This window comes from Gobius niger (assembly GCF_951799975.1).
Source record: "Gobius niger genome assembly, chromosome: 13".
NCBI classification, from domain to species: domain Eukaryota; kingdom Metazoa; phylum Chordata; class Actinopteri; order Gobiiformes; family Gobiidae; genus Gobius; species Gobius niger.
In genome coordinates this window covers 12,218,013-12,239,341 of record NC_136864.1, presented here as the reverse complement: position 1 = coordinate 12,239,341, position 21,329 = coordinate 12,218,013, and the positions used below count along the sequence as shown (strand labels likewise).

Here is a 21,329-nt window from a genome sequence, read left to right as displayed (position 1 = left end):
TTCTGTTTGGAGAGAACCAAAACCAAAAAGTGTAAACATAAACAACCACCACAATACCGATATTTGACTAAAATGTGTTTACTTTATATCTTTAAAGGTGCACTGTGGAACTTTGTAGGCAAAAAAAGGTGATATTAATGCGTATCTGACCCAGCGACTGTATGAGTGATTTGCATCGAGCCTTCACTTTCCATCACAGTGGCCCCTATAACCCTCCAAAAGTAATTGTTTTTTAGGGTTTCTGGTAAGTTTTCTGGATGCCATGTATGCCAAACATGAAGAAGGCTGTGAAAACCTACCAAAAACCCTAAAAACAAAAAAAGAAGACCCTGGAGCATTAAGGGGCCACAGTGATGGAAAGTAAAGGCGCTATGCTGACCACCCATACAGTTGCTGAGTCACTAAAAGGTCAAACATCCACGTAAAAAGTTCCATAATGCACCTTTAACGTGCAATACCCGCTTTCAACTCTAGTGGCCCCCAAAGTTAACGATTCACACCTCAATTTTTGACTGATCCCATGCTTGCTTCACTTCAGAAATGATAAAACTTTGCATATAATTTATAAACAACACATTTACAATACAGTAGGTAAAAAAAAGGTTATCAAATATATTAGGCACAAATCCTGCTTTGTCGCTACACATGAGGGAATACATTTTTTCAAGAACTAGGGGTCTCCACACTCCCGATTGTCTTTGCTACATGTCCCCCAGTCCAGTCGCTCCTCCTCTAGTCCGTTATTCCTTACAGTTAATTTAACTCTGGTTATCTTTCAGCCTGCGGCGCGTAGAGAAATATCGCACTAAACGTGGACAGTATCTCTCTCGCTTCGGTTGTCGCTAGCCGCCCTCTCGTCCGGACCAACCCGACTCGCTCTCCTTTTCTGAGGGGTAGGATGATGCTGAAAGACACGGAGCCCCCACAGCCGCAGCTCCCCCCGGCGGGACCCCCGGGTGTGGCAGGTGACGGAGCGGAAGTCTGCAGTTTTTGGACGCTTCGGTTGGACACGGAAAGCACCGCCTCCACACGGTCGCCCGGTTTAGCCGTCAGTAAACCGGAGATCAGGTATCGACCGTCCGCTGGTGCAGTGAAGATCCCTACAGACCAGATTTACACACGTCAATGAGGTTTCTATTTCAGGAAACAAAGGATTGACTTTGTTAGCAACCACAACTCCCCCGTTTATTTAATTAACACTTCTAAAAAAAAAAAAGTCACCAAGAAAAAGATCACACGGTTTAACATTTTGTTGGACCGCTTTGATCACAGCAAATATTCGCTGTGGCATTGTTTTAATACGTTTCTGCAATGTCAAAAGTGTTCCATTCATTTTGCACCATGAGCTTGTATTGATGACGGGAGAGTGTGACCACTGCGTAAAGCCTTCTCCAGCACATCCCAAAGATTCTCAGTGGAGTTAAGATCTGGACTCTGTGGCCAATCCATGTGTGAAAAGGATGTCTCACGCTCCCTGAGCCACTCTTTCACAATGTGAGCCCGATCAATCCTGGCATCGTCATCTTGGAATATGCCCGTGCCATCAGGGAAGAAGAAATCCGTTGATGAAATAACCTCTTTCAGGCGTAATAATACCAGGAGTAGTTTGGCATCTGCACAGTAAAGTGAAGATATTACTGTGCGGATTTCTAACTATTCCCGGTATTATTACGCCTTACAATATAGTTCCCCCTTTTTATCCACTTCGAAAATCCACATTGTTTAATTTTGTGTAATTATACTTTATAACACTTCACTTCATTTTTAAATAGGAAAAATGTGGAAGAGCTTGGTAGCTTCTATCTTCACCTCGTTTGTAGCTATAGTGGAGAAGAGGAGAGGCTAAATGCTATTGTGCTATTGCATGCGATTGAAGGCACGTGTGAAGAACTCGTCTAAGCTAAGGTAAGAACATATCTCAGTATTCCGATTCCTTTAAGCAATACGCCAACAGAACGCTAAATGCTAAAACTAAATCTAAATCAAAGCCAGTAAAACTGAAAATGGCCAAGTGCTATGTGGAAGTTTTAAATTCAGTCAATTTTAACTTGCCACTTGAAAAAACACGGATACCAAATTACTATGCGGTGTTAATTTCGTCGACTAAAATATTTAGTCTTAATTTTAGTCAAAGTAATATTTTTGACGACTAAAATTGGACTAAAACTAAATTAAACGTTTTTCATGAGACTAAAACTATGACTAAAATGTCCAGATATTTTAGTCGACTAAAATAAGACTAAATAAAAATGAAAAGGAGAGACTAAAATCATCCAAACTTCTATTGACCGTCAGAAAGAGCCTCATGTCATTTAAATTCACTGCCAAAGAATCAGCTCTGAGCTTTGTTCATGTGGGAGAAGCTCCATTAAGTCGAGGACCTTGATTAAATATGATTATAATGAATATTATAAAAGCAAAGTCGACTAAATTAGTCTTAAATATAGTCGACTAAATTGACATGCAATTTTAGTCGACTAAAACTAGACTAAAATTGAAAAAAATGTTTTGACTAAATCTCGACTAAAATGAAATTACATTTTAGTCAAAAGACTAAAACTAAAATAAAATATGTTGTCAAAATTAACACTGTTACTATCAGCCTTTTTGGATGGTAAAAATGATAAGCAAAGCATGTACTACGTCAGTGCACAGTCCTCTCTCTGTGTCTTTCAACATCGACAGCTTTTGCCACAAAGCCTTTCTTTCTTTCTTTGCCTACCATGGACACCTTACACTCAGGGTTGCCAGGAATAATTTAGCTCATTCCTCCCTATTTGGAATGAAAAACCATCTAATCTGAGGCCCTCAGAGTCGCTCTTTTAGTGAGAGAGATGTCCTGTGTCCTTCGAGGAGCTGAGTGACTCTATAAACTAGTAAAAAACCTTCAAAACAATACCGCATGTCCTCAAGTTTGATCGCTGATATCTGGCAACCGCGCTCACACTCGCTAATTCATGTGTATTGATCCTATGACCTTCTTGCTTTGAGGCAGGATCATTAACCAATCTGCCACTGTGCCTCCTTTGTAATGCAAAGTACCAATTATTGTTTAATAGCCCCCACTCAGTGTCATAATAAGAGGCTCTTCATTGTCAATGTAATTACTATGTAAGGGAGTAGTTCTCATCATAATCTCGTGGCTTTGGGACATACTCATTATTTCCAACCAACTGGGGTAAGTTATTCCATATATTTGTATGTAATATGAACAACAAATATTATGGAAATATATACAAAAAAAGACGACAAGTTGAAGTTACTGCATCCCAATAACTTTTTGAAACTGAGTTCCTCTTTCAGCTAAGCCCAACCCAGACTCCTCAAACAGCCAGAGTTGAAACGGTAACAAACTGTCACAAATCTGACATGTTTTTCCAGGGTTTACCTCTGAAGGAAAAGTTGAAAGTGAGTAAATGTACCTGTCTGTGGGCTGTAGTGGCCTCCGTCGTTCACCAGGACCCTGTTGAAGCGGATCACGCCGAAGTCTCCAAGGAAGTGCGTCTGAGTGAGTCCAGCAGAGAAGGAGAAGGCACTGTTCTCCACTGACACTGAAACCACAACAGGTTTGGTCTGAATTTTCTGATTTTATGTGTTGATCAAGTAGATCAATATGAAAACATCTTTATATCAGTAACACTTTATAATAACTACTCCTTATTTATCCCTAAGAAATGATGAACACTCAATTCATCACAAAAAATTCATTAGCTAAGTTGACTAACACTTAATAAATACTTAACCATGAATGAAGTATGTGAAGAACTATTCATTATGCAATAGGCATTTACTGCAGTAGTTAAGTAGTTATTAAGTATTAGTCGCACTTAACTAATGAATTGTTAAAGATTAATTCATCATTCATTACAGCTAAATAAGGTGTTGTTATTATTAAGTGTTACCAATATATATCATAGTGAAGTTTTGTGAATATAAATGCTGTTTGCTGTGAGTGACTAAGGGGGAAATACTGTTTGATATAAAACTTACACCGGAAAAAGAATAATCATCCTAAAGCAGAACTAAGTAACTCATGCCCCTAGAGGCCATAAGCGCCACTGCAGGTGTTGTAGCGTTGTTTTACTCATTAATTGTCCGTGAGAGTAAATACTACACTGACAGAAAAGACAAAGGGGGAGAGGGATATTGTCCATCCAATTACACAACGGAGATACTTTTTTTCACTCAAACGTGGCTGTAAATACTGTTTAAGTGTCGCTTGTTAGCTTTGTGATTCTATTAATGTTTATTGGGGTCTCCGACCCGGTGCAGGGAAGGTTGCAATGGTGTTTTTTTTTTTGCCAGAGACACCAGGGGGAGATGCAAGACTTTTCCAGTGGAAAAAAACAAAAACAGGGTTGATTCAGTCGTTATTAGGAGGATAGTTAAATAGTTTAGGTCACTTGAGCATAAAGTAGGCTATGTAACACATTAACGCTAGACTTTACCTGGTGAATTAGCCTGATACATCTGGTTCCAAGGCTGCTTCATCGCAACAGGAGCTACAAAGCAAACACAAATTAACCATTAGTTTTCCCTTAAAATAAACCCTTTGAACATTTGACGGAGAAGAAACTTGAACTTGCATCGGAAGAGTAAGCATTTCCTTTCCCGGAGCTATTTTCTACTTTTTCTAATGGCATTTCCAAATTACCATCAAAAGTAACATGTAGCGCCGAGCCAAAAACTTTCTCCTAAGTGGCTGCAGCTCCCACAGTCCGCCCCCACACCGAGCTTAACCGAACACATCCAGTTCCTCCTCTCTCTCAAATTATTTACAGCTTTTGCACTTTCTTTTCCCACTGATGGCGTCAAATGTCCGCCCCAGAACATGCATGCGAGTACATTTGTTTAATAATGAATACCTTGGCGTCCGCTGCTGGGCTGAGGACTGAGGGCTACAGGCTGTGGAGGAGGATAACCTGCAGGAGACAAAGTGGACCTGTTTATACTAACAAGCCATAACATTATGACCACTGATAATGTGAAATAACTCAGATTATGAATTAATTGTGACATACAGTATATTGTGGAGGGGTATAGTAGGCAGCAAGTTAATGAGACAGAAATAGAAAAGTGTGCGAGGATACGACAAGTGGCCAAACTGTGATCATTATCTCTCAAATGCAGTAGTGGTGAAATTGTGCGGAGCATGGATTGCATACAGTGCTCAAAAGTTTTACATACCCTGGCAGGATTTGGGAAGAGTATGAAAGATAACACAAAAAAAATTTTTTCACTCATAGTCAGCGGTTGTGTGAAGCCATTTATGGTGAAAAAACAGAGTTTGCTATTTTTAAATTATAATGAAAAAAGGAAGTACCAAAATGGAAGTACCAAAACGGACCATTCTTCTTGGCAAAAAGCCTCCAGTTCCTGTAAATTCCTGTGCTGTCTTGCATGAAGTGCAAGTTTGAGCTCTCCCCACAGTGGTTCAATGACATTGAGGTCAGAAGACTGAGATGGACACTAACGGGACCTTCACTTTATTCTGCTGGAGCCACTGGTATCAGCGAACCAGCTCCATATTTCACAGTAGGTTTTGGTGCACTTTTTCACAGTAGGTCTGGTGTCTATGATGGCATATGATGAAAAGTGCACCATACCTACTAAATAAAGAACTTCATCCACAACTACCACAAAAGACTCCAAGCTGTCATTGATGTTAAAGGGGGCAATACAAATTAAGAAACTTTTGATCAGGGTCATTTTGGTACTTTCTTTTTTATTTTGATTCAAAAATAGCAAACTCGTTTTTTTCACCATGAATGGCTTCACAAAACCACTACGTAAAAAAACAACAACTCACAAGCTCATATTTATTTTCTATTAATTTTACATATTTGTTTTGTTTTTTCCTGTAAATATCCACAATCTGGCCAATCTTTCTTTTCTTCTCTTTCTTCGTTTCTTCCCCTTTCTCTCTCTCCTGCTTTTTGTCTTTCTCCAGGACACGGGCGGGGTTTTGGGAAAGCATAGAACTTTGTAAATAAATGTATCAAATTTATGCCAGTCACAAATAATGCAGAAATTATCACACACAAACACACACACACACACAAATAAATCTCAGGAGGGTTTTCCTGCTTCAAGTGTTCATTAAGTGCAGTTGTTTCCTACAGATGACGGCTCAATAAAAGGGCAGTTTCCAAACAGTTTCCAAACCTCGAGTCTCTTATTACTAAGAAGTATATCCTTTAAGTTAAACACAAAGTGAGTGAAGTTTGTAGGATCCTCCAGAATTGAAACTGTAGTATTATGTCTCTAATTTAAAAGTAACAAGAATCCATACCTAAGCCCATTAGTCCTTCGCCCGATAAAACAAGTCTGCATTTCTCAATATTAGCACTCTACAGAAACGCCTACACAGTTTGTGAACGCTTTGAGCTTCGAAAAACTTCTCAAGGCCATGTAATTGTGGGTTTGAGTGACTTTGCTATTGATCCGGCCTATTTGAGAACAATAGGATCTGGTATTGACTAGTCGAGGGGGGAAACCTTGAGATCGATGCAGACATTTGTGGAGAGAGCCAGGGAGAGGTGTCGCAAGCATTTCCATTTGCCAAATAGATTCACAATGAAAGAGCCCTATTGTAAAACCATAATAACGAATGGCATTTCGTATGACATTCTCTCTGTATAGACGTGACGTAGGTGCGCTTTTGACAGATGCCATGTTGACGCAAAACGCTGTACCCCTGCTTTGTTTTCCCCCTAATCTTATCCGGTAAATTGAAAGCAGAAAGCAAGTCAAATTTACTGTAACCAACAGATGTTTTGAGTAACATCGTGGAGCGACTTGATGACTAAATGGCAGTAAAAGCCAGCGTGCGTTACTAATGAACTGCTCATGTGTGTTCAGGCCTGGAGCGGATTTACTTTAATAATGTCATGAGGCTTAAAGGTTTGTGAGACATGAAATATGTACTTTGAAGAAGAGACTGTGTTTTGAGCCACAGTAATTAAAGGCTCGAATGTATTATTATAAAGAAGAGTCGATGAGGTTCTGATAAAAAGTGCTGCTACTAAATCCTTTTTTTTCCCACCTTTTAATCACACTTGCTTTTCAAAACTTAGTTGAGGCACTGTTTTGATTCAGTCATGCACATTTGACTAATCTTACACAAACAAACAATTAAAAAACAGCACACGTATTTAAGATAAGACTGTCTCAAAACCCCATATCTTGCTTTACAAAAAAAGAAAAAGCATCTATCGTTTATAAACAATATCTTCTTATCTGAGACAAGGGGCTGCAACTTCAGGCCTGGGAACCAACTAAAATGTGCACACAGAAGAGATACTGTATAAACAAAGCGCCTATGGCAAAAATATGGCCATTATTGGGCCCAAACCAGTCCTGCCCAAGATTATACACGATGTACAACTCTAATAGCCAACGCGGTGCATTAGATTGCCTCATTGAAGTTAAAGTTCCTGTATCAACTTTTCAAATCAACTTTTGTGAGTGTTTATCCATGCTATAACGTCACGTCCTCATCAACAACCTACCTGGAGTGGAAGCACAAAAAAAGAAAAATCCGACCTTCTTCAGGGTACTTGCATTGAGTATTTGCACAGAAGAAGGTCGAACGTGACCGAAACGCGTCGGCATGTCCAACTAATGAAGGACTTTTAACCAGGTATTGGAGTGCCTTGGATTTTTCTTTTTTTGTGTCTATGTTAATGTTTTGATCCTGAAGAGCACCTGACCTTCTTTACAGACTATTCTACCCACTGAAGCCATCACTTTGTTCCTCTCAATACCTGTAGTGGAGTTTGTTTCATTTACACAGTATGGATTAGTCATCCTTTTGCACATTCAAAGCATCAGCCCAACCTCGAATATATGTCACACGCAGATTTCTAGGAAGCTCCTGTATGTTTGAATCTCCAGAAACCTTTACCAAATGTGTTCTGATCCTGTCTGGGGTAGATCGGTCTTCCGTGTGCTGATTCGCTTGTTTGTCAGTACATACAGTACCTTTTTGGCAAGTTTTGTTTAAAGCAGTACTAAGTAACTTGTTTACCTTAATACATCCTTTTTGTAGTCCCTCTGGGAGTAATACAAGTGCTAATGGGATGATTGGGGGGTCTTTCATCACAATTGCAACTTTGCCTGCACTGGGTCACAAAGAAGAAGCTAACAGGCTAACGGGCAAAGCTAACTGCGGGCTAGCGCCATTTAAACAGTATTTACAGCCAAGTTTGAGTGAAAAAAAAATATCTCCATTGTGTAATTGGATGTACAACATCCCTCTCTTCCTTTGTCTTTTCTGTCAGCGTAGTATTTACTCTCACGGACAATTAATGAGTAAAATAATGCAACATGCTACGACACCTGCAGTGGCGCTTATGGCCTCTAGGGGCATCAGTTACTTAGTACTGCTTTAACGCTTTTGCTCTGCTCATTTTGTAGACATGTTATTTTAAGTTATACAACAAAAAGACAGGGACAAAGGGGTGTAAAGTAGATGTAAAGGCATATCATATCATAAAATACAAATATCTTCTATGGCTAATTCAACATTTGATTTGTTTGAATCCTCACCTGGTGCTCCAGCAAACCCAGTGACCGGCGGGCTGCTTCTCCGGATGGAATCCTCGGACCCTCTCCTCACTGTGACCCTGCGCATGTACCCGGGGGGTCCCGCCTCTCCAGCCTCCACCACGGGACGTACCGGGGCCTGGGGCTGCACTGGGACGACAGGCTGCTGGGGGCTGGAAGGTTGGTAGGGAGGGCCGGGCCTGTGGATCGTGGTAGTGGCGGAATGTCCCGGCTGGGTAGGGTTGCGAGGAGGCTGCCGGGGGTTGGTCGGAGGCAGGATCAGAGGGATGTGGATGTGTTTGACGCCACGATTCGAGTTGGGAGAGGAGGACGGGCGCTCTGGTCGTAAGGTCATCCCTGGAAAACAGACAAGGATGTAAGAAAGTTGTAGTCTGTTGAAGGATTGAATGCATTAATTAAATTCTTATTTGGGTCACGGCTTGTCATCCTTGGATTATGGTGTGTGGCCATAAAAATTATGAGTTTGATTGTTGAAATTAACAATGCAGCAGCTCCACCCGACAGTGTGCACACCAGAACAATTGGCTCCTCTCCAAAAAGCCCTGAGGGAGGCAGACGTGTGCTGGTGTGACCTGTATGTCCCGAGGGGGAAAAAAAACACCAAATCATACTCTTTTATTCTGTCCCAGGTGACAGCAGTGTCATTGTGTCACCTGTCATATTTAACACTTATTATCCATGTCGGGGCTGAGCCGGTGAACTGGTTTTGTGCTATTTTAAAAAGCCAGAGGGCACTTTTGGACTGAAGCCGGGAGGGCTCGTGTCCCAGTAATACAGTAATGCGGAGAGGCAGGCAATTAAATAAAGGAAATGTTCACTTAATGCAGCTGGCAATGTAGTTACACAGAGGAAAGGGTTCAGCTACTTACACGCGGCATGATGTTATTTGAAACCTCTCGAGGCAATATAGGGAAAATTAAACTTCTTAATAACCACATTTAATATCAATTAAAATGTCTTGTCTTACATAATCTTAACAGACCAGGGCAAATTCAGAAAGACCACAAAATCCAATGTGCTCTCCAGTCTGACTGCAATTTGTTTTAGGATAGTGATTATATGTGTGCGATTTATGTTTTAAAACCAAGATTTGGATAAGACACACATTAGCGAGAGTTAACACTGTGAAATATTAACACATGCATTACTGAACAAGAGGTCCAAACTACAGGGTTGGTAGGCTTTATACTTTGTAAGACCCCATAGAAAAGAGAAATGTTGGACACTATATTACCCTATACCTTTGCTCATTACAAACAATGAAAGAGGAGGAAGAGGAAGCCAGGTCTTCACAGGGCCAAGTTTATAGGCATATTTCACAACTTGCAGAGTCACTTTTCAGGGTTTCAATTTCAAGGATTGCATTGAAGATAGATGCATAGAAATGTGCCAGTTAAAGCCGTACTAAGTAACTTGTTTACCTTCATAAATCCTTTTCGTAGTCCCTCTGGTGGTAATACAAGTATAAATGGGATGATTGGGGGTCTTTTATCTCCCCCTGGTGTCTCTGGCTAGAAAACCACAATGGCAACTTTCCTGCCATCAGGTCGGAGGCGCAATACACACTAACAGGCTGATGGGAAAAGCTAACTGCGGGCTAGCGCCACTTAAATAGTATTTATAGCCAAGTTTGAGTGAAAAAAAATATCTCCATTGTATAACTGGATGTAAAATATCCCTCTCTCCCTTTGTCTTTTCTGTCAGCGTAGTATTTACTCTCACGCACAATTAATGAGTAAAAAAACGCAACAAACCACCATCGAGTATGGAGTGAATGTACAATTGTCTCATGTAAAGCGCTTTGTGACTATGTCTGTGAAAGGCGCTATATGAATAAAGATCTTCTTCTTCTTCTGCTTTAATTTTTGTAGACAGCAAGCTAGTTGAGTGATGCTGTATGAATTTTTGGCAGTTTTTGGTTCCCTCCTCCTGGGATCTCTTATTTAGACCACTCAAGTATGGGTAATAGTGTCTAAGAGCTAAGAAGAAGCTTCTGTGACTAGAAGCGAAACGTCCTCAACTTTACCAGAAAAACAAGTGCTGTCGATTATTTAACTTTTCTACGATGAGCCTTCACAAACTTAAAAAAGAAAACAACAACAAAGTACAGACCTCCACCAAGGCATTAATCCAGATTACTATTAATCTTTCAATAGCAATCTTTTCAATAACTCGTGACACTGATATCTTATAGCAGAGGTTGGAAAAGTGTAACTTGGATTTGCAACAACATAAGGGATTACACAGACGTTTTCTCAGATAAGATAATTACTCTCTAGCCACAAAAAGCCGGATCATTTCCTTCCATGCACTATCACAAGGATTTACAAACACTGACTTGACAGCAGCTGAGAACTGGGACGGCAAACAAACAACGAGAGCCATTTCAACAATAAAAAAAACAACAACAACTGAAACAAATTGTCAGACAGAATATATAAAGTGTGATTAGTGGCCCCACTTAACACTTGAAATGATTAAACTTCGCAAACAAGGCGACTATAATCATTGCATAAACTGTGCTCTGTATCTCTGCAAGTGGAAGTGGAAGCTTCTCCCGAGCCAGCGGCACATAACAATTTGTCAAGTAGCATAAATAAAACAAGCTGATAGCCAACAAGAGCCTCTTCAGCATCAGAGCTGAACTAACAAAGTGCTCTGTTTACAAGCTTCCAGATATCTATGGCTGAAACACTAACAGTATTAAACCGTAATGTAATCTAAAGTCAAGAGGCCCCTAAAACAATAGCAAAGTGTCACGAATTGGGCTCGTTGCGTAAGATTATGAAAGCAATCGGCAAAATCGAATACAAATTACAAGCCAGCATGTCTTCCCTCTAAATGCAAGTGATACCACAAGCTACTCGTAAGCCACATGTCTAATAAAAAACAAATTAAAGCCACCAATCATTGTGTTGTAGTGAGATAATCAGAAATCGCTCATTCATTTCCGCTCAATGCCTCCTCTCGGACGCCGGCAGACTGAGTGCATATTTCCCATGAGCCCCCAGCCTGTGTCTCTCTGACGGGCAAACCGCAAAGACCAGGCGAAAAACATGCACACAAAAAGAATACTCAAAGGGGTGATGGAGCAAGAGACGAGAGCATCAATGGCGGTAGATGTTTACGAAACATATACTGTACAAACCAATGACAAGGTATCAGATTGCAAAGACAATGCGACCTATGATTGGACTCTCTTTGGTAATTGATTCAGGGAAGTGATTACAAACTAGTGGTTAAATGAAAAGCGTGGCTCCAGGTACAACTCCCGGCCAAGATCTGGAGAAGGGTCTCCAGGCACAGCACTGCGGTCGCCCACTGTCCCAACTTTTTGTCCTGAGGTTGTTATCCTAAGTCAAATGAAGCTGGAGATCATTTGCAAATCAACAAGTAAAACAACAGCTATGGGGCTGAGGAAAATTTCAATATTCAAAAGCAAAAAGGACAGACAACGGGAAATGTTTTGAGCAAAAGAAATGTCCACAATTTACACCAAAACTGCTGTTGTACGTGTTTAAGAGAAACATTTTTTTGATTTTGAAATGGTAAAAAACGATTGGCGGCGTTTTTTACTGCAAAAGGTGAATCCTCCAGCCAGGCCCTGCATCAGGAGATGGGTCCCCGGGCGCGGCACTGCCGTCGCCCACTGCTCCTTATGGGTTGCCCCAGCGGCATCAAAGGATGGGTCAAATGCAGATGATGAGGACAAATTTCCCTATGAGGACATTAAAGTATACAAACATACATAAACCAAAAAGCGGTAAAAATAGTCAAGCAATCGAATTATATCTCAAAATTAAGATTTAATGCTAGTTGGAATCAAAATTTACATTCAAGGTCTTCATTTTGGCACAATCACTTTTAATGCTTTTTAATGGCCTGCAATTGTTTTTTCAATTGACTCTGTGCTTAACTTCAAATCATAACAACGCCGCCCAATAAGTGACTTCCTGTTTCAATCCAGCACAACAAAATAAAAGCACCATCTTATTCATTAGTTCAGCAGTTCATTAGTTCAACTTTCTTTATGCCAAACTATTAACGGGCAAAACACTGAAAATGTGTGTATTTCATTATAATTATTATTATTTTGCAATGTTGCAAGTAACTGCTGAACTAAAGAATGCCGTGCTGGATCGAAACAGGAAGTCACTTCTTGGGCGGCGTTGTTATGATTTAAAGGGGCTAGATGAAGGTTCGTCTTTTTTGCTCACTACTGCCACCTCAGGTCTTATGTGTAACTGCAGCTTCTGTATTACGGTCGTGCATTATGGCAATTCGGACCCGAATTAACACCTTTTTGAGTGACAGTGCAGGATTTTAGAGGCAGTTGTGGTGAATAGGTCTGGGCTCATTCTACACATTAGGACATTGCTGGAACATGTAGGGGGAGGAAAATACATAATTTTAACATTTTTAAACTCTGTATAGTTAATTACCAAATAGTGTATTTATTTCATACAAAGTTTAATCTCCAGAATTATTTGGAATCTGTCAAAAAGAACCAAGCAGATGTTTGCAATCACCAATACGATTGTTTTCAAATTAGTTTTGCCTCAATCTTTGTTTGTTTGTTTGCTTTTGAACATCACCAATTTATTTCAGAGCGTTTAAACCTTTGATGAAGAAAGTGAATCTATAAAACCACGGGAGACCAACATGACAGCAATACAGGAAGAGCTACATTCAATTAATCAACCTTGTCATTGTGATAAATCATCCACACACTGCACTATTGTTACTTGCAGCCGGATTGAAAGACAGAGGGGTGGGGGTCTTCCTTGATCTCGCACGTTCGTGTGGTGAAACCCATCAGGGCATATTGCAGCAGACAGGCCGATCGTGCGGTGGAAAAATGGTGTCAAAGGGGCACGGGGAGAGGCGCGGCGGCTATACGCACACAAAGTTAAAATCCCACTCGAACCGTGACATATATTTTTCATTTTCACTCGTTACCCCAATCCCCCACCCCTTCCCTCCACACCGTTTTCCTGCACTGCTATTATTAATGGGCGGGGTTTTTAGTACGGAGCCCTGTGGCACACCTTTGGAGCTGCCTTTGTGTCCTATGAAGACTTCCATATGGAAACACCTAGACTTTCCAAAGCGCCCTCTTCTCATGGGGGGGGAAAAAACTTCAATCTGCTTCAAAAATCGGACTAAACATATTCAGCGTGTGTGGCTTTATCCGTCCAATACAGTTGGCAGCTCCAGAAACACCCTTCAACTTTCAAAGCACCTTTCATGCCTTGTTGTTATTTCCTCATCAGTGGACGGTTAATCTCCCCAGACGCTTCACAGATACCGGGCTAACGTGATCAATTGTAGAGCATTGACCCGTGAAATCAAAGCTTATTTTATCCGGAGTTATTTTTACAGTCCGCTCAGGAGTAAAGGAAAAGCCTCTGGTGTCGTTACAACAAGGGAGACGCTACAACTAAAATAATACAGCAAGAACAAGAAAGAGCCTATTCTGCACAAACTGATCCATGGCAAATCATTTCAAGTGGTCAAAAGGGTAGAATAATAAGCAAATGTATTTTTGAACAAGCAGTAAAATGTATGCAGGATATTTTGAAATTAGATAGCATTGGGATTGATATCAAAATGGTTGTGTTAGGATATTAACAGGAAGTCGTTCCCTGCCACGCTCCAGGCAGCTTCATACGCTCACGTAGCCATATTTTAAACAAGAAGCATTATTAAAGAATCCCTCACCTCAGGGCACTGCAATATGAGCATTGTACAAACCAGACAAAAGCAACCTGGTAAAACAAAATTATATGGTTCTATACTTTATCCAGGCTTTCACTACTACACACACATAAGCAAAGTATATTTTGTAGTTCAAATTAAAAGTATATGTGTCTAGGCAAGTGAAAATACCCCTAGGTGTACAAACTTAAGGGCCTATCTCACTAAGGGAGTCGCAGCAGTATCCCCAGCGTCTCCGCAACTCAGATTGATGGCATGCATACAATGGGCCAATCTGACAGGACTGGAGACTAGCTAGAGACTAGTTGGAGACTCGAGTTGCCGCTGGTTACGGAGACATCTCCCAAATGACCCCTGGAGATAAGGCAAGTCAGAGTCTCCAGGAAGTCTCAGGGAAAACAAACAGGTTTGATTTCAGTGGAGTCTCCGTAGTCTCAAGCAGTTGTGTCACGAATACTATTTGTTGTCGTCAACCTGTGAGACGTCTCTGTGACGTCCGTGCAATGTCTCCGAGAACATGCCGGATACCAAGGCATTCTCAAGGAGTCGCATGGAGTCTCTTTGAGATCTCCTACCCGACAGGTCTCAGAAACATTGCAGGGACGTCACAGACACGTCTCACAGGTTGAGGACAACAAATAGCATTCGTGACTCAACTGCTTGACACAACCGTGCACAAATGGAGACTTGCTTGGAGTCTCCACTGAAATGTTTGTTTTCACCGAGATTACCTGGAGACCCGCCTTGTCTCTACACGAGGTCTCGGAGACATCTCTGTGACCAGCGGCAACTCGAGTCTCCAGCTAGTCTCCAGGCTGGTGAGATAGGCCCTGTGGATACAGTATGTTATACAGTACATTATACACTTCATCCTCTTTTGTTTGTGTGAAAGTTTGAGTCTAACCAAATCCCTTAATCAAGAGGCAAAGTTATTCCCACCAGGTTGCAAAGTGGGAGCAATTTTTAACTCCAGTGCAATCTTGAGTGTCACTATCCGCAAGCCTTTAGTGACTAAATTAAACTAGGTAAGAGGAAAAACGTCCAACACCTAAAATACCAAGCACAGGAGGCGGCTTTGTCTGCTACATCTAAATCAATGGGAAAAACTAATAATGATTATGGAAGATCCTTATTTGTGGATAAGGATCGCTGCAAAAGAATGAAAACAACACAATCAGTTGCCCTTTTGAATAATTAAACACCATCTTGTATTGCTAACATGGCTTTGTGCTCCGAAGACACTAAATAAACCCTTTCACCCAATTTCCCTTCGACTTTGATACAATAGTCTTGAAACTTTTAAACGATTCAACTCGCTCAACTCTGTAACCGCACAGCTCCCCACTGGCACAAGACAAACACTAAACAAGCTCGAAGGCCAAAACCGTGGTCCTCTGCAGCTGCTGTGGATAAAACTTTGCCAACAACGCTGCAAACCCGAGTCACACTCTTCCATTTAAGACACCAGTCACGCTGAGTAAGGGCAGAGCTGCTCTTGTGTCACTTAGATTATTACAAAACTTCTTCTGTTCGCCGCGTCCTCAGGCTCCGCATATGACTGTCTGGGGGGAAAGCATGGTTGGTTTAGACGAGAGAAATCCACACAGGAAAGATTTGAATTTTATGAGCGATGTCGATTTTTCACAAGGTTGAAGAAAATGTTTTCAAAGATCCTTCCTGCAAAGCCCCAGTGGGATTACCTTACAATTACAATGGGAACTCAAACAGAGAATTTACCTTTAGTGATACAGTATGACAATGCAAGATTTTTGATGAGCAATTCAAAGCATTCATCTTCAACTAGTCTTTTTTAATGTTGCCCTGGAGCGATTGTCAATTTAAGCCACATTCAAATCGACTGCTGGAGTTCATCCAAAAGGCAAAAAATAATTCTTAAATTGACTTTTTGTCACTGATGAGCAATACTCAAAAGGTTGAATATGTTTTGATGAACTGGGGCGAAGTCTATGAGGATACTTAGATGACAACGGGTTTGCTCGGATCTGTCACGTTGACGTAATTCAATTGCGATGTAACAGCAATGCAACTCATGGAAAGAGTTTATCCGGAGAAGTCATTCTGTATCCACCCTCAGAGTTGCACCGTCCCATGACTAATGAGCGATGAGAAAATATGTTCTGTGTTTTGTTCACAGTCAGAAATGATGCGTTATGTAATTATGAAGAAGTAAAATCCTGTAAAGTTGAGGAGTTACGACATTAAACCTTTTCAGTATTTGGATATAGGAGTTTAGTATCTAGCTTTAGGACATATCTGTTGTGTGGGTCACTTCCAGGTTTCAGTACGTTACACTGGGGGTTCCCAAACTTTTCAGGCCCTCAAACTCGGGACTCCCTTTTGTAAATGTACTGAGCGTTTATAATAATCTAACCTCTCTCTAACCAAGCGCATTTTCTCCAGTTCAGCTTTACCCAAATCCTAAAGCTTTTGGACTGGAGTCTTTAGGCCAGTGTAACGCCTCATTTCAGATCTGAATGGATCTTTGTCCTCACGTGGTTGCCTCACTTTTTTTTGGGTCACATTTTCATTGCTTTTTTGTGGCTTTATTGTTGGGGTTTTGTCGCATTTTTGTATAAGTCATTGCTTTTTTGTTATCTTCATTTTCGCCACATTTTTGTTGCTTTTTTTAATTTGGGTATAGCAAACTCGGTTCAGGTGAGGGTTGAGTCCAAAACATTTATAATCTGGTTTAATGATGTTTTAGTTTGGAAACTGTATTTTGATATTTGGCTTAATTTCACTAAAATATGCTGTTTTAAATTTTAAAAAATACGTCAATTTCAATGTCAGAAATGTAAAATAAACATCTCAAAATCATCATGTGAACCCCACTGTAGTGTCTCAAGTCCCCCACTTTGGGAATCACACCAACCTTTCCAAAACACACTTCCAAAATTCCAAATTTACTGTTGAAAATGATCAACTAAAGCTCAGATTTTTAGTAAATAAACAATATGCTCTTTTCAAACCAAGACTAAAAGACAATGAAATCCATGAATGTATTGCAAACTATAATTTAAACTGCATTCCTTTAATAAGATTCTTAGCACCCCCTGCACGGTGCTTGTCCCCAGGCGTCCCCGTATGGTTGGGAAGCACAAGCGCAACAGGAAAAAGCTGTAAGATCCAGCCAATCTCAGGACTAAGGGGGAAATGCAGTCTGTAGACTTATCAAATGTTCCATCAAGCAAACCAAGCAGAGTCGATTAGAGATCGAACTTTACAGAAAAGATCTTGAACGGGCGGAGCTGCAGACCCACTGAGGTCAGCGGGTTTCTATCTGCAACATATTTATTACACATCACGCCTTTTTCCCTGATACTGAGTACTCTTTTTAACAGCTGTAAAAGCAAGGAAACAAACTGCCCCACTGCACCACACTTTTCAATAATGCATGCCAAGACTTCAGTGCATTGCTCCATGTAAGGTAACAGGATCGAATATCAACATTTAGCAATACCAGACCCACAGTGTTTGGCAAAGATCTCGAAAAATGCCTTTGTGCTCTGCGCTTGACAAACCTACCCAGCCCCATCTCATATAGCCTCCCCGCTTGCTATCACACTGGTCCACGGCCCAGATCTTGAGCGAGGAGCAGGGAGGTGACCAGCGTCGGGGCCCCCCAGCCATGACATCACATCTGGGGCAGCGCTAACATCTGGATCGGGGTGTGGACTGGAGCTCTCCGGGCCTCTCCAGCAGTGACTCAGGCTCATAATGAAGTCCAGACCCGAAGTCTTTAGGCTGAGATCACCCAACGGGAATCTCTGGAGGTTGGTATGTGTGCAACAGTGTGGGGGGACGAGGGAGGAGGGGGGTTGGCAAGCCGAAGGGATAGGCAGGTTTGTGGTTTGTGCGGTCGCGGAGTGAAAAAGCCGTGACACGGTGCGAGGAAAAGTAGAGCCCCCAACTCGACATGGTCATAAAGGGAGTTGGAAACATTGGGGTGCAGGTTATAGGCAGCAGCAATGAGGCGTAAAACAGGAAAAATAAATCACCCAAGTGGTTTGAAAAGGCCCCACACTCGGATATAAACAAACAGAGGTGGGGGAAAGTAGCTCAGGTCTGTGTACTCAAGTAAAAGTACTTTGAACCGAACAAGGAAAAAGTTTTGAACATTCACGAGGCACTACTATTGCAACGTACTATCAATATCAACAACAGCCGCCCTAACTTCCAGTTTTGTATACCTCTCCTGTGTGTGGTGTCAAAAAAAAAAAAAAGAGAGAGGAATTTTCAGATCAACATTAATCTCAGGACGGGACGGTTCAGGAAGTTACCGCTGTGGGCCTCAGCCGCTGGAGCGCAGACAGATAGAATGACACAGATCTGGAGGCCCAGCGGTGAACTTGTGTCCGCCCACTTGAGGGAAATACCCCGCGGCCGTTCGAGGTATCCGATCCTGCCCTCCCTGCTCCCATGGAAACCAACCATCCGGGCCCGGTTGCATTATGGGGGATTATCTTCAGGAAGGGGTTTGTGTTTTCACAGATGTTAATCGAGCATAATAAACTCGTGTGGATGTAATTTAAGGGGGCAGCTCTGTGTACTTTTGGAGGATATGAGTATCCGGCCGCTTTCGGGACATAGTTTCACTGGCCATTTGTGACTGGGTGAATATCTGTGAGCTGTCGCTGGACTTAAAGGGTTAGATTATATAAAGTGCTGTATTAAAGACTTAGCCAAAGCATAGGTCTGTTACAGCCAAAGTAGATTAGCATGTCTCACAGAGTATGGACCCATACACATTGACATTTAGGTTGCTATGGCGACTGATGAAACTCATTACTTTCTATGTTCATTTCTTTTAAGGTCAAGCCAGACTGGAGCTTCTACGATCTATCTACATGTCAAGTAAAGCTCTACTGAGATTTGGAACGACATCCCAGCAGCACCATGAGAGAGTGCTGCATCCTATACAGCAGAGGTTTATTTAAAGGTTCCCAGTCCTTCATTTCTACTCAAAGTATCCCTTAACTCTAAGGTGCAGCCAGTTATTTCGAAAATGATCTGCTAAATTCAGATTTATTAGTATTCAACTGCGTACTGTGTTTAAAATTAAAGCAAAAACATTCTGAAATCCAAACCTTTTCCTGCAAATTATCATTGAAAAGAAAACTTATGTTTTAAAATAAGTCAGTTTAACCTTTTGAGATCTGAAATATTTCCAAGTACCCCCTGCTAAGTGCCCAGGATAGGAAGCACTGCTATGCTATACAGAACCACACGTGTAATCACCAGTTTTAGCTTTTTCAGGGGTGTTTCTTCATATCTAAAATTGTTGAACTGATCATCTGTCTTTGATTGTCTGTCAATAATGTTATATGATGTTTGCCTCCATACGGTTTGTTCACCTTTTACTTTATGCCACTATAAACCTACTGTAAATGCAAAACAATGTGTATCAGACCTTCTATTCCATGCTCCTATCTGTTCACTAAAAGATGATGATAATGAACCGCATTTGCTCGGGTTACAGCTCCTTCAGGGCTGGGACAGTTAATGATTTAGTGGTTTCCATATTGAGTCTGACGCACAATGCCCTGCAGGCCATTTGTCAGGGCTTGAAGTTAGGCAAGTGCTGTAGAGTTTTGGAACTCAAAACCTGGGACTCACACTCCAGTAAGACACAGGCAGAGTAATGACCAAATTCACTAAAAGGAGAATTACAATGTGTTACAATTTTCGGCAGTATTTGAATAGGAGGGAAGCCAGAGCTACTTCATTTGAGTGAAATGCCAATTGGTTCAATGGCAATGGCCCTTGACTAATAGGCCCGGGTACCTTCATTCTTTTCTAATGCCAGTAAAAGTACTTGATTTTCATACTGGCACCAACACCAACAATAATAAAACACTTGCTTTCAATAATTTTACTTTTTCCTTAGTTTTTCCACAAACAGCAGTCTCAACCTTCACTACTTTAAAGCTAGATGAACCTAATGTTCTCCTAAAAGCGGCATAAAATCCGTGAACAATTGTCTCAGCTGCGGTGTCCAATATCGCGTTTAATTTTTAATGTGTTGACCATTCGTCTCACTAAAATCTTCATCCAGACTGTCTGAGGACCCAATTTGCCGGCTTAACGTTATAGCTCCTGGCATTTGTTTACTTAGCTTGAACGTGAATTGCCCGCTTCTGCTTCAATAAAACAATGGTAAAGACATCTCAATAGACAGACACAGCACATCCAATTTAGAATATAGTTTAAGGTAGCACAACTTTCCCACATTTCTCTACGCGACTAATCTGATGCTGTGGAGACATGCCGGCAGCCTGTCACCAGGGAGCACTAATAGGGTACTTTGTCCGTGCTCCAACTTTTACCAGCGCAGTATTTTTGTTATTGTTGTGAACTTAGCTGTCACTGCTGCTCACGCGTTTTCAACAGGCGGCGTGCTGAGATATTATTCTCCCTATGACACACAATAAAAAGTATTCATGGTGTCACACATATTGCATCTCAAGCGGTATAGAATGCATGTGGCTTTCTAGAGCTTAGGCGCAGAAGCCACAATTGTATTGATTTTTAAAAGTCTTCATTTCTCACATTGAATTTTAGCTGATATATAGAGCTAATTCATTCATTTTATAGATTTTTGTGTCAGAAAATCACCCCAGGGAACATTAAAGGAAGAAAATTATATAGTAAACATCATTCATTTATTTCTATTGCAAAATACGGTAATTACTTCATAAGTCTGACAATGAGTTCGGTGTAAGGCTGTTAGTCTTCTCTAATCACGTTTTTTCACCATTTCAACAAAGGCCAAAGATTCACAGACCATGAACGGTCAGGGAGACAAAGAATAAATTCCTTTCGACACTACATTCAGATCAGGCCGCTACTTCTGTAGTTTTAATTATGGAAAACTACCCAAAAAACTAATAAGGCATGACATTATTTTTAGCTTACAAAGTGAAACATAAGTTTGAATAATGCATAATGGGATCTTTAACAGTTTTTTCCTGAAATATCATAGTCACTTTCACGATACAAAGCGGACATGATTTGAATTACAT

General features: G+C 41.0%; 1 protein-coding gene across 1 annotated transcript in view; it reads right to left on the bottom strand.

Moving 5' to 3' along the window:
• Window positions 1-463: 463 nt before the first annotated feature.
• The window catches only part of emilin2a (elastin microfibril interfacer 2a), a 32,180-nt gene continuing 11,314 nt past the window's right edge, over window positions 464-21,329 (bottom strand). Inside the window, exons 5-9 of the mRNA XM_079569690.1 lie at window positions 8,551-8,904; window positions 4,866-4,922; window positions 4,449-4,502; window positions 3,423-3,551; window positions 464-1,100 (exon numbers count right to left, since the gene is read on the bottom strand). Coding sequence (XP_079425816.1) covers window positions 769-1,100; window positions 3,423-3,551; window positions 4,449-4,502; window positions 4,866-4,922; window positions 8,551-8,904 — 926 coding nt within the window. The 3' untranslated portion in view covers window positions 464-768. The remainder of the gene's footprint in view (window positions 1,101-3,422; window positions 3,552-4,448; window positions 4,503-4,865; window positions 4,923-8,550; window positions 8,905-21,329) is intronic.